This window comes from Rhopalosiphum padi, chromosome 2 (genome assembly GCF_020882245.1).
Source record: "Rhopalosiphum padi isolate XX-2018 chromosome 2, ASM2088224v1, whole genome shotgun sequence".
Classification (NCBI taxonomy): domain Eukaryota; kingdom Metazoa; phylum Arthropoda; class Insecta; order Hemiptera; family Aphididae; genus Rhopalosiphum; species Rhopalosiphum padi.
In genome coordinates, this window is record NC_083598.1 from 20,605,293 (window position 1) to 20,620,272 (window position 14,980).

Here is a 14,980-nt window from a genome sequence, read left to right on the forward strand (position 1 = left end):
AATTGTGAGTTGAAGCAACAAATGTATATTGGTTTTGTAATAATATTATTCGTCTGTGCAATATGTTTTTATTAGTATTCATGATCATTAATTTGAAAGATGATAATATTTTATGTATAATAAAATAGAAGATTTTTACCATAGTTGCGTCAGCATAATCGATTAGACAACAGAGTATATAAGGCTTATGAAATTTTAGAACTTCCAAAGTTCCAATATATGTTGTCTTTTTTATCAACAATAGTTCAATATTCTGCGGAGCAATAATTTTAAACCCCTTCAATTTAAATTGAGTACTACCTTTTAAAATCATAACACTGATATTACTGTCATTAATAACAAGTTGTATTATATAGGAAGTCGAAGAATTGGATAATTTGATTAGGTGAGCAATGCAGAAAAATAAGTAAACAATAATGATAAAAGGTCAATAAATAATATTTTACAATAATCGTATTTCAAATTTATTGCTAACAGATGTTTTTTTTTTATTTTCCCTATACATAATAATAATAAGATCAGTAATTATTTATCATACAACAATATAAATTCTACAATATTTATAAAAGCACGTATTATAGCAAGGTAACAACACTAAAAAACTAAAAACTAAAATTGTATCATTAATTCTTATACGTCGTGCAAATATAATAATTTAGTATTCTATATAATATAATATATATTATATTATATAGTAGTTAAAAAATAGTAGTTACAAGAAATACAAGTAACCAAAGCTTGTAGTATCACAATGTGGGCAAAATAATTTTTAGAAAACAAAATGTACACAATACATCAGGCTATAGTAATACATATATGTATATAGAAATATCGTTTATTATAAACATATTTATTGTACAAAAAACAAATAATAAATAAATAAATAAATACAATAAGGGAAATGAAAAGTTTATTCCTCGACATTTATCTAGTTATTATTATTTAATTTTACATATTTTTTTTAATAATTAATTTAAGATCTTTTTTAAAATTTGTCTAGTGTTTCTATTAATTTGATTTATCAATCATATTATTATTAGTCCAGTCAATGGATAAAAATAAGAATGATAATAATCAAAAAAAATGTTTCTAACACTATTCTAATGTTCGGAATCAGTCTCTGAACAAACTCATCTAAGGCATTTCAAATTAATCTAAATGACATAAAATGCGAGCTGCGCGTAAAGGTCACGGGGACATTTCTATTAATGCGGGTAATTAATATTAATTCATTATTACGATGATGTCCGTACATAATATATTTAACGATAGTACGATACTACAATGTCAAATAAACTTATAGCGTCGCGGTCGGTGTTTCGTACTGATTCTTACTAATTCAGTCTGATGGTGTAGGTAATTTTCAAAAAGAATACGTCCAGCTGTTATACATACCTACTCGAAAAATTATGTAAAACGAGTGTTACGTTCATCGAACGAAACTTTTCTTATAATTATTAATTGGATATTCTAGTTCGTTAGATATTTTGTCAATATGTATAGATCTAAAATCATAATAAAATACTATGGTTTGTTGGTTTTTGCCATTCAATATTATAATATTATTATATAAAAAAATGTTATCTAAATATTCGATTTCATTAAATTAATTATTTCGAAACGTATGATAATAATTGTTTATATTAATTTAATTTAAATATTTCTTCTTAAACGCTATTGATAGTTTTCCTATACATTATTTGGGGGGTGGGCTTTTACAAAATTGTATAATGATATCATTAAATATTATTTTAATTTGGGCCAATGGAACATATTATTTGGTATTAATATAATAAATCATAATTACGACTCGAAACTTCTATGGTATAATTCAGAAGAACACAATTAAAAGTGAAACTCCAAAATTAGTTTTTTTCACATAGGTATCATGGAGTAAAGTTGGTTAAAGAGCTGCCAGTGGCTGATGAAACGCATTTGTCGGTTTTTGCTAAAAATGAAAAATTACCGTATAGTCTGTTTAATCAGTAAGCGTTTTTACTACACTTTAAAATATAATACAATGCTGGTAGAAAACAGGGGGAGATTAGGCCTTGGGTTTTCACTTCGGTGAAGCACATTAATCCATTGAAACGTCAAAACGCTGCAAAAGATTGTTGATTAATTGAAACCTTTACACTATCTTATTTTTCGGAGTTGACTCCACCGTCGTAGTTTTTAATAAATTCGACGACGTGGGACCTCCTCCCTTATTCAATTGAGATCGGTTATAATATGCGGTGGTAGGTTTTTCAAAAACTTAAAAAAAGAAAGTCCCTAATCATTTTTTTATTCAAATAATTAATTTTGTTGATAACCGAGGAAATGCATTATATATTTTTCTATGTGCGTGCACTGTACATATAATAACACTTCGGTGATTGGGAGTTTAATTTATAATAAACGATTTCTGTCCGATAACAATTATTACATACAAACGTTTTATAAGAGATCACAGAACATTTTTCTAAAATAATAATAATTACAATTATTATTGTTACAATTTATTGTTATTATAATAATTTAGAATCTATATACTCTATCATTACTTAATATGTAACTATGTATATAATATGGAATATTAAAGTATCGTAAGTTAAGTTTTTCGCGTCATAAACATTAATTTAAAACCAACAATAAAATGGAATGTGCTAATGGAGTGGGTACATAATGTATCTATATATAAATATTAAATTATATATTTTTCGTAAGACGAATTGCTACTAATTCAATTTTACTATATATAATTAATATTATTATTATTATTTCCGAAGCGTTCAAATAAGAATATTTTAACACTTTCCTACACAATTACAACGATAAATATACATAATATGTATATATTTATTATTTATTTACGGGATAAAATTAGGTTATACGCGATCGTATACAATATACACGCATGCACACGCTATTTAATAAAACATACGTAGTACTTATAAGTATGTGCACACGAAATATAAAATTAGCTACGAGCTAACAGCGATAGGTATATATATTGGGTTCATATTATCATGTGTATATATAGTTTAATATTATAGTTTAGTGGCGATAGTGCGTTAAATTACGAATGTCAGAGGTGAATGCAGCGGGGTTTTGGAGGGTTCAAACTCCTTGCCCCCTTCTCACCCCTCTCCGCCCGAAATATCAGGAAAACCAAAATGAAAATTGCATTAACTTACAACGTTACAAGGATCACGGAGCCCCTCCCGCTCCAAATGTTTTCGGTTCACCACGAATTATATAATGCATATAATCGAGCAGTATAACGTCACACCCATTTACCCTATACCTTTCGACGAGATGAATAATAATATTATTTATCTAACGGCCATTGCCTATAACAGCAGAGCGTGTTTTGCGTTCGTCTTTTGCGCACGCCGGACGTTGGGATATTTTCCTCACATCAGTGGTCGATTGTCATACATATTATTACACAGTTTTCGCGATTCATACGATCATTTCTATAGTAATTCTTGGCTATTTTCAATATGTCTATTCGCTTATTATTCATACGTCGTTTTGACGCGGAAACCGAATGAAATTCGTTACTTAGGTTGCTGCGAAAATGAGAATGAAAAATACTAAAGATGTGTCGCCGTTGCTGTAGTTACGAATTCAACGGACGTGCTAAAGTTACAATTTAATATTATTATTATTATTATTATTATTATTGTAGCGGTACCGAGTTTAAATTATTATTCGCCGGCGAAAATCCGAAAAGAAACCAGCGGCAACTATGGTCATTATGTCGCTGACCAATGTGTCGCGAATCACTAGTCAGTCGTGTTCGTTGTACTTAATATATATATATAGTTATTATATAAATTACCTGTATAGAGCTGTGCGATGCCTATCAATAAATATAGTTTTATTTACCACCAAAGTACATCATATATATATATATATATATAAATTATAATTAATAATATATATTATAATTATATTTTTATGCAGTAGTACAAAATAGTTACGAAGTCAAGGAACTGTAATGCGATATCGCTTATGATTTTATTTCAGACTGCACCACGGGACGTACATATTTTGTATTCTATTATTATAAAAATCGTGTCGAAAAAACAACTGATCAGGCTTAACACCATGATATTATTATACTTGATCGGTAGATCGACAGCGGTGGCTACTATTATTGTTTAGTATAACGTATTAAATCTCGCGAGTACATAATATTATAAATACATACGGAAATGCACGTCTTGCAGGTCTACGGAACTCGTAAAGCCGTTGAGTTTTTTTGATAAATCGCTGTGGGTGTACCTATATAAAATGTTTGACGAAAAATTCGAGAGAACCGTCGGCTAGCGTTATTTTAGGTCTTACCGATCCACCACATATGTACGTCTGCACTATTTACGACGAACGCTTTTGTGAAAATATTACACCATATCGTAATACTATGACTATGGCTGAGTCCCCACGGGGTAGTTAAAATTCGGTATTTTCTTCTCTTAATCACAATTTGTAAACTAATCCGACGACAATCTCGTGTGTATAAGCGTGTTACTATATTCATCCGATCGTTGTCGACCCACGTTCGTCCATCACCGACAACGATGCCCGTTACACAAATATGTAATGTCTTATACGAGAACAGTCATATTAATGAATTATGATTATAAAATAATGCTTGAACAAATCGGTAATTACCCGAATGTGTTCAGTTTTAAAAATTTTACCATTTTAATAGATCGAGTGCGTTCACGTGTGTCATCGCTGATATTTCTGGTAGAACCCGATTGTTTCCGTAATTATATCGTTAATTTATTGTAATTCGTCATTTCATTAACCTCGACCCGACGTATTAAACTCATTTTTAGATACATTGAAAAAACAATTAAGATAATAGAAAATTTCTATTCAATCTTAATCTTATAAAAAAAAAATCCCTAAAGTATTGAAGACAATATCAGAAAATTCGAAAAATAGTAAATTACATTAGATTTAGATTTTGCGAAGAAAATGGTTTTTAAGAATCAATTAAATAAAAGTGTACGATGTAATAACGACGATCGATAAAAAAAAAAGAAGAATATTATTAACATCATGTTACATTTTCAACAATATTGAAAATAATACCATTTGGTTTAAAAAATAATTAAAGCAAATTGTTGGGGTGTGTAATCCGGTTCACCTCTCTGTAATGTACACGGGTTTTGCATTATAAAAATAATTTTTAGTTTGCGAAGAGTAAATGTCAAGTGATTTTCTTATGAACCCTCGGAGGCTCGGAACGTTTTCCGGGTAGGTATCATTTTAAATCGTTCGGTGACAGGCGAGGGTCGCGCGGCTCGATGATTTGTGGGTGGACGAGGAGCGAGAATAAAAACGATAACGACGTCCGGGGGAGCGGTGGAAGAGACGCGTAAATGATAGTTTAATAAAAAGTATGAGAATAGTAATAATAATGAGAAGAAGAATACGAAGAATACGAAGAACAAGAAGAACAAGAAGAACAACGAGAATAATAGTAATAGAAAAAACCGTCGAGCGAGGGACATATTATTATTACATGATACGTTTATACGTCTTACGTCGAAGTGACATATACTATGCGACGTAATCGCATTACAATTTACAAGTAAATAATAATAATAATAATAATAATAATATAATTTGTATACGTAGTGCGTGCGCGATTCAAATATAAATATTAAGACGATAATGGTATTATACGCGTAATATGTCGTCAATAATAATAATAATAATAATAATAATAATTGGGCGCGTCTACTATAATAATATAGTAGCACTATTGCGCACACTTGTCTGATCACCATCGTGGTCATTAGGGACAACCGCACTCGTCGATGACCATTTTGGGCAGGTCCCGCTTGATGATGTTACCGTCGTCGGTGAAGTAGATGAGCGACATGGATGAGAATTTGACGGGCGCGCAGCACGGCTGGAATATGGACGAGTGTTTGGCCTTCCGGTAGTCCTCGATGGCCTGCGTGTAGAAGTTGAGGTACGTGTCCGGTGTCCTGTGCACGCCACCACAATCGCCGCGGCAGTAGTTTGCATAGTAGCCGCCGGGCGCGATTATCCACGAGTCCCAGCCGATGTCCTGGAACTTGATGTAGAACCGCTGCTTGCAGCATTGGCCGCGCACCGCCAGCGAACAGTCCAGCGCCCGGCGGCGCACGCGCCTCGCCACCGTCGGGTCAGTGTACACCATCAGAAAAGGGTTCTCCCACTCGTTGGCCTGCCTGGTGTCGTGGAACAGTACCGGCGACACCAGGCCACCACATCCGGAACAGTCGATGTGGAACCGCAACCGGTGCTTGCCACTGGACCCGTACCACTCGCGCACGGTGTTCGTTACGTCCACCGATATCCAACCCAGGTTGTTCAGAGACAGCGACAGCGATGACGCCAGCGTGGCATGTTCGTCAAATTCCTGTTTGTGTATACAATATACAAAATAATGAATATGCAATAAAAATGTACAAATGTATAATATTAGATAATATATATAGTTAACTTGTGGGCTAGCGAGTATAAATACCTCGTGATAATTTTTTTTTATTTATAAACATCAAAATTAATTTTGTTTGAAACAGGTATGGGTAAGTGTATAAAAAAATAATTAAAAATGTATCGTGTTTTTAATAATTTTTAATAGTATCATAGTATAAAACGTGTAAGCAATTACATCCATATATTTTATATAAAAAAAAAATTATTTGATTTTCATAAATAGAAACGAAACTCATGTGTATACTATAATCCAAATGGCAGCATAATATTATATAGGTTGAAAACGAATAAAATGCACCCTCTGTGTTTCAAGGAATCTATCGATAAATTTTTTATTGAAATCGATCGAGTGGTTTTTGAGATTAGCCGCCGTTAGCAACTTGCGTTCATTACAGTAAAGCGTTTACGTTCGTTTGCACGAAATTATTACTGTGATACATTTTCTAGTAGTATAGATGTTTACACATCAAAAAGTTTTGTACATTTTATCTTTCACATATTTTATGTTGAATATTTAAAATTACAAATATTAAAGTTCAAGGTGCAAAGACTCTTAAGTCGCGAAAGTTAAGTCCCTCGGAGGTTCGAGACAAACCTACGCGGATCTTTATCCCCTTCCTCCACGAAGTTTTCAAACAAAGAGAACCGAAGTCAGAGCACCATAGTAATATCATGTTATAATGTATTATTATTTTTATTTCGTTATATGCTGTATGTGCTTCACCACACACTACTGCAGGCTGAAATACAAATGATTGTTTACGCGTACCAACCGGCCACCGCTGCAGTATATACTGCAGTGCGTACACATGGAAAGACTTAAGAGTAATCGGGCTGGATTAAGAGACTAAAAAAAAACGAATCTGCACGTTATACACACACGATAGGTCTATTCTAATAAATAAGCCAATATACTATGTTCAAAATTTAAAAATCTTCGCCAAAAATTAAATCCCCTACGACTGCGTAATAATTATGCTTATATTATACGTTATAACCAAGTAATCATACCACTTAAAATCATGTATTTAAATTATGGATTATTGGATTATATATTTTACCGTCTCTATCACAAAACATTTGAAAGTCGTGAATTTAAAATCGAATTAACAAAAACAAACAGAATCACAAACGAGTTTCCGTTAAATATCATATAGTATAATCGAACTTGCAATGAACTTGGAAGTTGACGCCAACAGTAATAATTACAATATATTTTGTGGATATGTTTAGCCAGTACCCCTAAATTGTATACAAACTCACCCACGAGAGCCAAAGAACCAAAGCCCCATTGTTAGAATCTAATTTTTTCTGCGATTTCAAATAATGTCTTGCCCCGTAACAGATATATTATCAAATTATGTCACATATTGTTAATTACGATGAGTGACGACACACACATCGTTGTCTTTGCTCCACCTTCTCATTTTATACTGAAATAAAACTTTTAAAAATATGTTAAGCCTAAAGTATACTGGCACCCATTACCCCATCATCCCAACCTTTTGTAAGTCGTATGCAGTGTGCTTGTGCGTTTACGCAATGCGTCGTGTTAGTATAGGACCGGGGCGTTAGGCGGGGATTAGACGCTACGATCAAGAAAAATTATATTATAAACGAGAATGATGCAAGGAACGCGTCCGTTGAGAAATCACGTAGTAATAAGGGAACGTGGGAACGTGCGTACTTATGCATTATACAGTAGACGTGCGTGGAGGCTGTCTGGCCCGTAAGAGTCTGAGGACTTGGACCGTTGCACCATTACAGCGATAGAGTGGAAGAGAAGAAAACCAAGACATGTGTAAATTACGAATGCAATTCAATATTATGTGCCATGTTATATTGGGATGACATTGTATGAGCCATGAGGCGTTTTTAAAATTGATAAAAAAAAAATCATTTTGATTATCAAACCTCTGGTATGAAATATAAGTACACATATGTCATATTTTCACTTGTAACTTGTAAGTCATTTTCAACCATACAATATTATGTTTGCGGTACTAAAGTCTTGCGCTCAAATACTCGTACATAATATAATCATAATAATATGTTATCCGCGATATATCATTCCGAACTCAACGTTACCATACGCACTCTGAACACCCGTGGAAGTACTATGTAATTGCGTACACATTTTATTGTTTTAGGAAACATTATAGCGTTATTTTAGCGATCGCATTAAATTGTATGGCCAAAGATTTATTAGTAGTTATTATATTATATACACTATAGTACTATACGTTCGTTTGGGGTTAGACTAGATTTTAGTGACCTATTTGAACCATTTCCAACTATTGTGAATTATATAATATGCATTGAACGATAAGATATTATTTATATTAATAATGTGTAAGCCAAATAATTGATTATTACGTACATCCGCAATCGATCATTGCTTATTATATTATAATATTAAAACGTTTAATAAATTGTACTTGAAAAATACAATAGCATTGATTCTCGAGGTGCCATTTAACATAAAATATAAACATAATACTGTATACTTGATTTAGAATAATATATTTTCCTAAACTAGAACTGATTATACTATAAAATTACGAGATGAAATAAAAAATAATTTAAAAACTTGAAACGGCTTTTAAGTAAAATGAACCTTAAGACCTATATAATTTTACTTTAACCTTCCAGCATTAAAAAAAAAAAATAATAATAATATTAAAAACATATGAATAGTTTATAATATTTTATAAAAATAGAAACATAATTCTTTATCAAAGTGTTTGATATGAAATAAAATACAAACCTAAATAGTAGAATAATATACTTAATATTATGTTTATTAAAATACTACGACTACTCTAATTGTAATAAATGTTGTGTATTTTTTGTGAAACATACCTTACCACTTAGGAACGTGGTATTCCGCATTGGGTTCGTACGGAAGTTTATTTTGAACAGCCACAAAGTTACATTGTGACTATGATGGGTCCTACGCGCGGCCGGGGGAACGTCCGGCCTGTATTCTAACCTAAACCACAGCTTTGCAGACTTGACTTTTACAGAATCAGTGCTTCCCATATCCTGTGACCACGGAAATTCTAACAACGTTTGTCCGTTTAACGTCGATCCTGGAACAATACAAATTAAAATGTAAATTATTTATCATGTTAAGTAATAGTGAAATAATGTCGAAAAATCATCTTTACAAACAAATTTTCGTCTTTAAAATCCGAAAAAGCTTTATGTAATCCAATAGACGGTATTACTTGCAACCATTTCGAACGGCATATTAATCATACATTAATTTTAAAACCTAAATAATAAAGTCTTTAGGTACACGAGAAACGAAATTTCATAATAAAATAATTATTTTTATAACAATAATTTTTAGTTAAGGAAAGTCTTCACTACCGTTGACACATAAGATTACCCATACTAATTATAATATATGATTTGACGAGAGTTGTATCAATTATGTCTGGACGAACTGCAGACACCGTGGCAATTATTATGGCTTATGTATAATAAAAAAAGAGTCGAGTTAGTCCGAAATGAATTTGTTCTCGATTCTGTCAAAACGTGTCACTTGTTCAAATAAGTAATGGAAACTATATTTTACGGTTTTGACTTTAAGGTTATACATATTATCACGCACGATTTCCATTACAACGGACCGTGCAGTATATTATATTTTTGAAATTCGTATTCTTCGTCTTCGTTATTTTTACACGTTTTATACGCATGTATTATTACAGTACCGAACGTTTTGATTTCATCTTGTTTAGTACAGTGCAATATAATTATTATTCTTGAAACTTAAAAGGTATTATAATCATTTAGGTTAGATTGTTCAAACGTTATGTACGGTAATAAAAATGTAAAATATTATGTGATATTGTACAGCTGACTTTTTCGTCGGTCCTATACGATGTCATAATATAATAATAATATTATCATGATTTCGGAGAAGAAAAAAAAATCACAAGCACACACACAGCGCGTTCGTTGTTCTCTGCGATTGCAATAAACGAAATTCCGTTTTGTCTTACAGGAACACAGTATAAAATTCTATTGCGTAATCCAAAACTTGATTTGACGATGATGTTCGGTTCAGACTTTAGAGCGTATCATCGCTGAGAATTCACGGCGTTTCGAAGAATCATTTTTATTCGCGGTGTCGCAATACTCGCGTTAGGTTCTCGGAAAGTCGCGACTACCCTGCAACGTTTGTTTTCCGGATAACATAAACGTCGTTTCGTATATATTATCATTATTATTATTATTATTATATGAATACCGTCGCCTTCGTCGTCGTTTCAAATGTACACTACTGATTGTATTACAATGATTATATTCCACGTTATACCGTCTTCATCATATATCGTGTGGCGGTTTTAAATGCGTCGCGTCAATAAAATGTTTATCGTGTTATATTAAGACGACGCGCGCGTGTGCATGTGGCGACGGTCGTTACTCAGACTCGCGTGCCATTATTAATATAATATTATACAAAGTGCAGTAATAATATTCATAATATTATAATGACGATGACGAAGATACACAATCGAAATTAAATTCGCTCCTGCTGCGGCCTCGTCTGGCGGTGTTTCGGACGACATACAATAAAAATGTATATATAATAAAATACGCACGAGACCATAATATATATTATATATTTATATTATTATATGATTGTATTACTCGGCAGACACGTGCGGCACATTATATGAGCACTATAATAAGCGGACTGCAATCGCGGTTGCATACGATTATATTATTATTATTATTTATATAGCTGCTGCGTTAGTGTTATGCAGGCGCACAGATTTAAATACCGTGACTATAGTCGCAGCGCCGTGTCGCTGAGATTTCAAAATTTCGTATACTATAAACGTCACAGACGCGGGGGAACGTCGAATTCGCAAGTATTCACTGGTGAATATTCACGTAGATATTGTGTAAATATTAATCGCCGTCCGCTGTAACCCGGGGATTACCAACGTTCACGGAGTGTGTTAGGCGGATGTTTAATAATACACTATACCGTCCACACTTTAATCCTGAAAGTCAAAATGGTTTTGACACGGTGTAACACGAAAATAAATATAAAATGCAGTTTTTGGAAATGAAACCCAAAATACGACAGTAATAATTTTACGTTCGTTTTTACGCCTAGCTTCAACTTTGAGTTTTTTTAAAAGAACCTATTGCTACCTATTGCTCTCTGCAGATGTCCTCTACCAGTTATAAATTTTTTGATAGAAGGCGTTAAAACCTTCGTGATAGAGTATTTTACAAAAAAAAATATTTGCAAAAAAAGGTTGGGGATTCTATGTGTAAATGTGTAATTCTAAATGTTCTGTTATAAATTGTTATGCATATACATAGTTCTAAACTTAATTAAACTTTAAACTTTTGTCGTAAGGGTAGAATATTGTATATATTTCATAAAATAGGGCTTTTTATAAATATTAAAACAATATCGAATATGACTGCATTTATATTTTATTATATTGAGAAAGAAACAGCATTATCAACAACAACTAACGCTGCGCGAACTTGATGTCTTGTCGGAGGTAAATGCGAAGTAAATAATACTTAATGACACGTGAGGCGCCGGAACGTTTAATTTTTATCATAAAAATAAATAAGCATCACCATTTTTTTTTTTTATTAAATTACATAATTTTAATTCGTGTTTTGTTTTAAACAATTAACAGTAAGCGATCTGCAATTAACAATATACTTAATTAGAATCATAACAATTTAACACATCTGAAAGTGCTAGAAAAATTTACAAATATTAAATATACCTAAAGACCAAATTTTCAAATTGTTAAGGTATTTTTTACTAATTTATTATTGCGTCCTGTGGAGATACAAACTTCATTTTGCAAAAGTATACATTTTAGAATTTTAAACAAAACAATAATATATTAACTATTCAACTATAGGTACTACAAATACTATTTTTTGACATACGTGTACATAATCATTGGTCAAATAGATGTGCACGATATAGCTGATATAGGACATCCGGTATACAATAACAGACATAAACGCGTAATGCACTAATATGTATTGCAGTATATTATGATAAACACATAATAATATATTATGTAGCACACTCATCGAGACGACTGCGCTAATATTGTCTATACCGCTGACCGCGTCTGTATAGGGACGTTTTATTTTCTATAGCAGCCCTAGATAAACCTAACCAATATTATTTAAGTCCGATATCGTAATTCGAACAAACGAAATAGCGTCGATCGTCCTGTTTCAACGGTTTACTTTTAGAAGCCCCATCTTTGTCCACGCGCGTCTAGACATTGTCTAACTAATGGCTTGGCAATGTTGGTTTTAATGTTCGTTCTATAAAGAGGTCCGAGGGACATTTAAACTAAACTGTATAACACAACGCGACCTTTATGAATATTCGTCGTAAATACTACGCTGCGCAGTTATTTTGCCGTCTTCGATATGGGGACATTGGGAATATTTTTCGTTACGCCAGATAATATACACATTACACAGATAAAACTGTCGACGTCTATTTAAATCGAACGCAAATAATTCAACGAGGCGGGAACGGTTTCTATTTCACGTTTGCGAGAAAAAAAACGAATGCTGCGAACGTATTGTATAATATACAATATTACATATTTATACGTTGTATAAAAAATTGTTTCGTCAAAAACGGATCACTCGTCTCCATATTATATTTATTATGCATCATCATATTATCACATAAGAGAACGCTATACCCGCATGTGTTGTTTCTGTCTTATACACGCGTAACATAGTTAAAAACTGTTTTGCGCGGGACAATTTTACTCCCTCGATATTTATATCAAAATTACCAAAATTTTAAATAGTATTGTAGAAGAACTTTACCTGTGTCGTAGCGTTTTAATTTTTTTGATAACATGAATGTAATTAAAGTTATCGGTTTGAGAACTTTAGGTTTTTTCATTTAATTATTAAAAATTATTGGTTACCACTATCAAAAAAATTAAAACACTACGACACAGGTAAAGTTCTTCTACAATGCGGTTTAAAATTTTGGTAATTTTGATATAATTATCGAGGGAGTAAAATTGTCCCGCGCAAAATAGTTTTTATCTATGTTACGCGTGTATAAGACAGAGACAACACATGCGGGTAAAGCGTCCTCATAATAATAGAATATTGGGTTAATATCATAATTTTCATGATATTAATTACAAATTATTTTATTTATTTATTCGTGCATACGGCAGTTAGAAATAGTGTTAATAGTAATTACTAATTAGTATTATTATTATAAGATGACAACGACACGTGTCAATAATTTATAATACGTAGGTATCATATGCACGCAATATAAACAATTTATTTTTCTTAGACCGACACTGTTTAGGCTTTGGGTCAATACAACAGAGTTTATTGACCTAATTGCCAAATTGAAAGACCAGACGTCGGTTACTACTGACCTTCATTTATACGTGTTTTAATTTTGACAAATACGTATTCAAAATACCAATACTGCAGTGTCTTTATTAGTGTATTGTATCTTTCACTATTTTACGTAACAATAATGTAGACCAATGAAAAATATTTACTTATTAATTATTATAGATCACGGGGAATGACCTACGAAAAAAAACCTGAAGGATAACATTTTCTTAAAACATAACACAGTGCGGCCGTGAATTGTTTATGGTAGCGTCTTAATCATGATGGTCCCGCCTGTATAGAGGCAAATAATTTGTTATAAAACTCCACAATTTCCATTATCTGATATCAACGGAAATTACGAAAAACGTGTAGAACACATCTATAATGTTGTATAATATATTTTATAATTTTAACTAAAATACATTTTTTTAATTATTAACTTCATTCATTTAATTCTATCATCAAACTTATTAATGTAGTGTTACAATATTACAACAATAATTAAAATAAAATATGTTAACATTTATATTATATTTTATTCTATTTAGTTTCTAGATTTGATATATTATATTTTTATAGCTAAATAATTACAGCAGAGTTGGACAACTACAAGCTTAGTGATGTTCTACGTCGAGTTAATAATTGACAATTGTAAATTAAATATAATAATTACTAGCTATATGGCTAATATAAAATCAATTTTCAATGCATTGATTGTAAGTAAAAATTTGTGAATAAATACTGATACAATTTGACATTTCATTGTGATAAAATCAAAAATTGTTTACCTATATCGCAATACCACGTGAGTAAAAAATTAATAAATGTATTTACTTTATATTTTAAATAAAGATTTAATGCGAATTTACACTAAAATACACACACACACACAAACACATACGTATCTATTGTATTGTACTTAATTAAAAAAAAAAAAAAAATAGGTACAAAAAACTAAATCGCATTACAACTACTTTAAAACCGACAATGTAAACGGCAGGTTAGGATTTGTTCGAACGATAAAAATAGCAATAAATTTATTATTATATGATCAAAGAACGATAAAAATTTGAAAGACTTT

The 14,980-nt window shown here is 31.6% G+C and overlaps 1 protein-coding gene across 1 annotated transcript in view; it reads right to left on the reverse strand.

Moving 5' to 3' along the window:
* Positions 1-417: 417 nt before the first annotated feature.
* Positions 418-14,980, reverse strand: part of LOC132920119 (inhibin beta chain-like) — a 71,634-nt gene continuing 57,071 nt past the window's right edge. Inside the window, exons 3-4 of the mRNA XM_060982209.1 lie at positions 9,358-9,587; positions 418-6,415 (exon numbers count right to left, since the gene is read on the reverse strand). Coding sequence (XP_060838192.1) covers positions 5,804-6,415; positions 9,358-9,587 — 842 coding nt within the window. The 3' untranslated portion in view covers positions 418-5,803. The remainder of the gene's footprint in view (positions 6,416-9,357; positions 9,588-14,980) is intronic.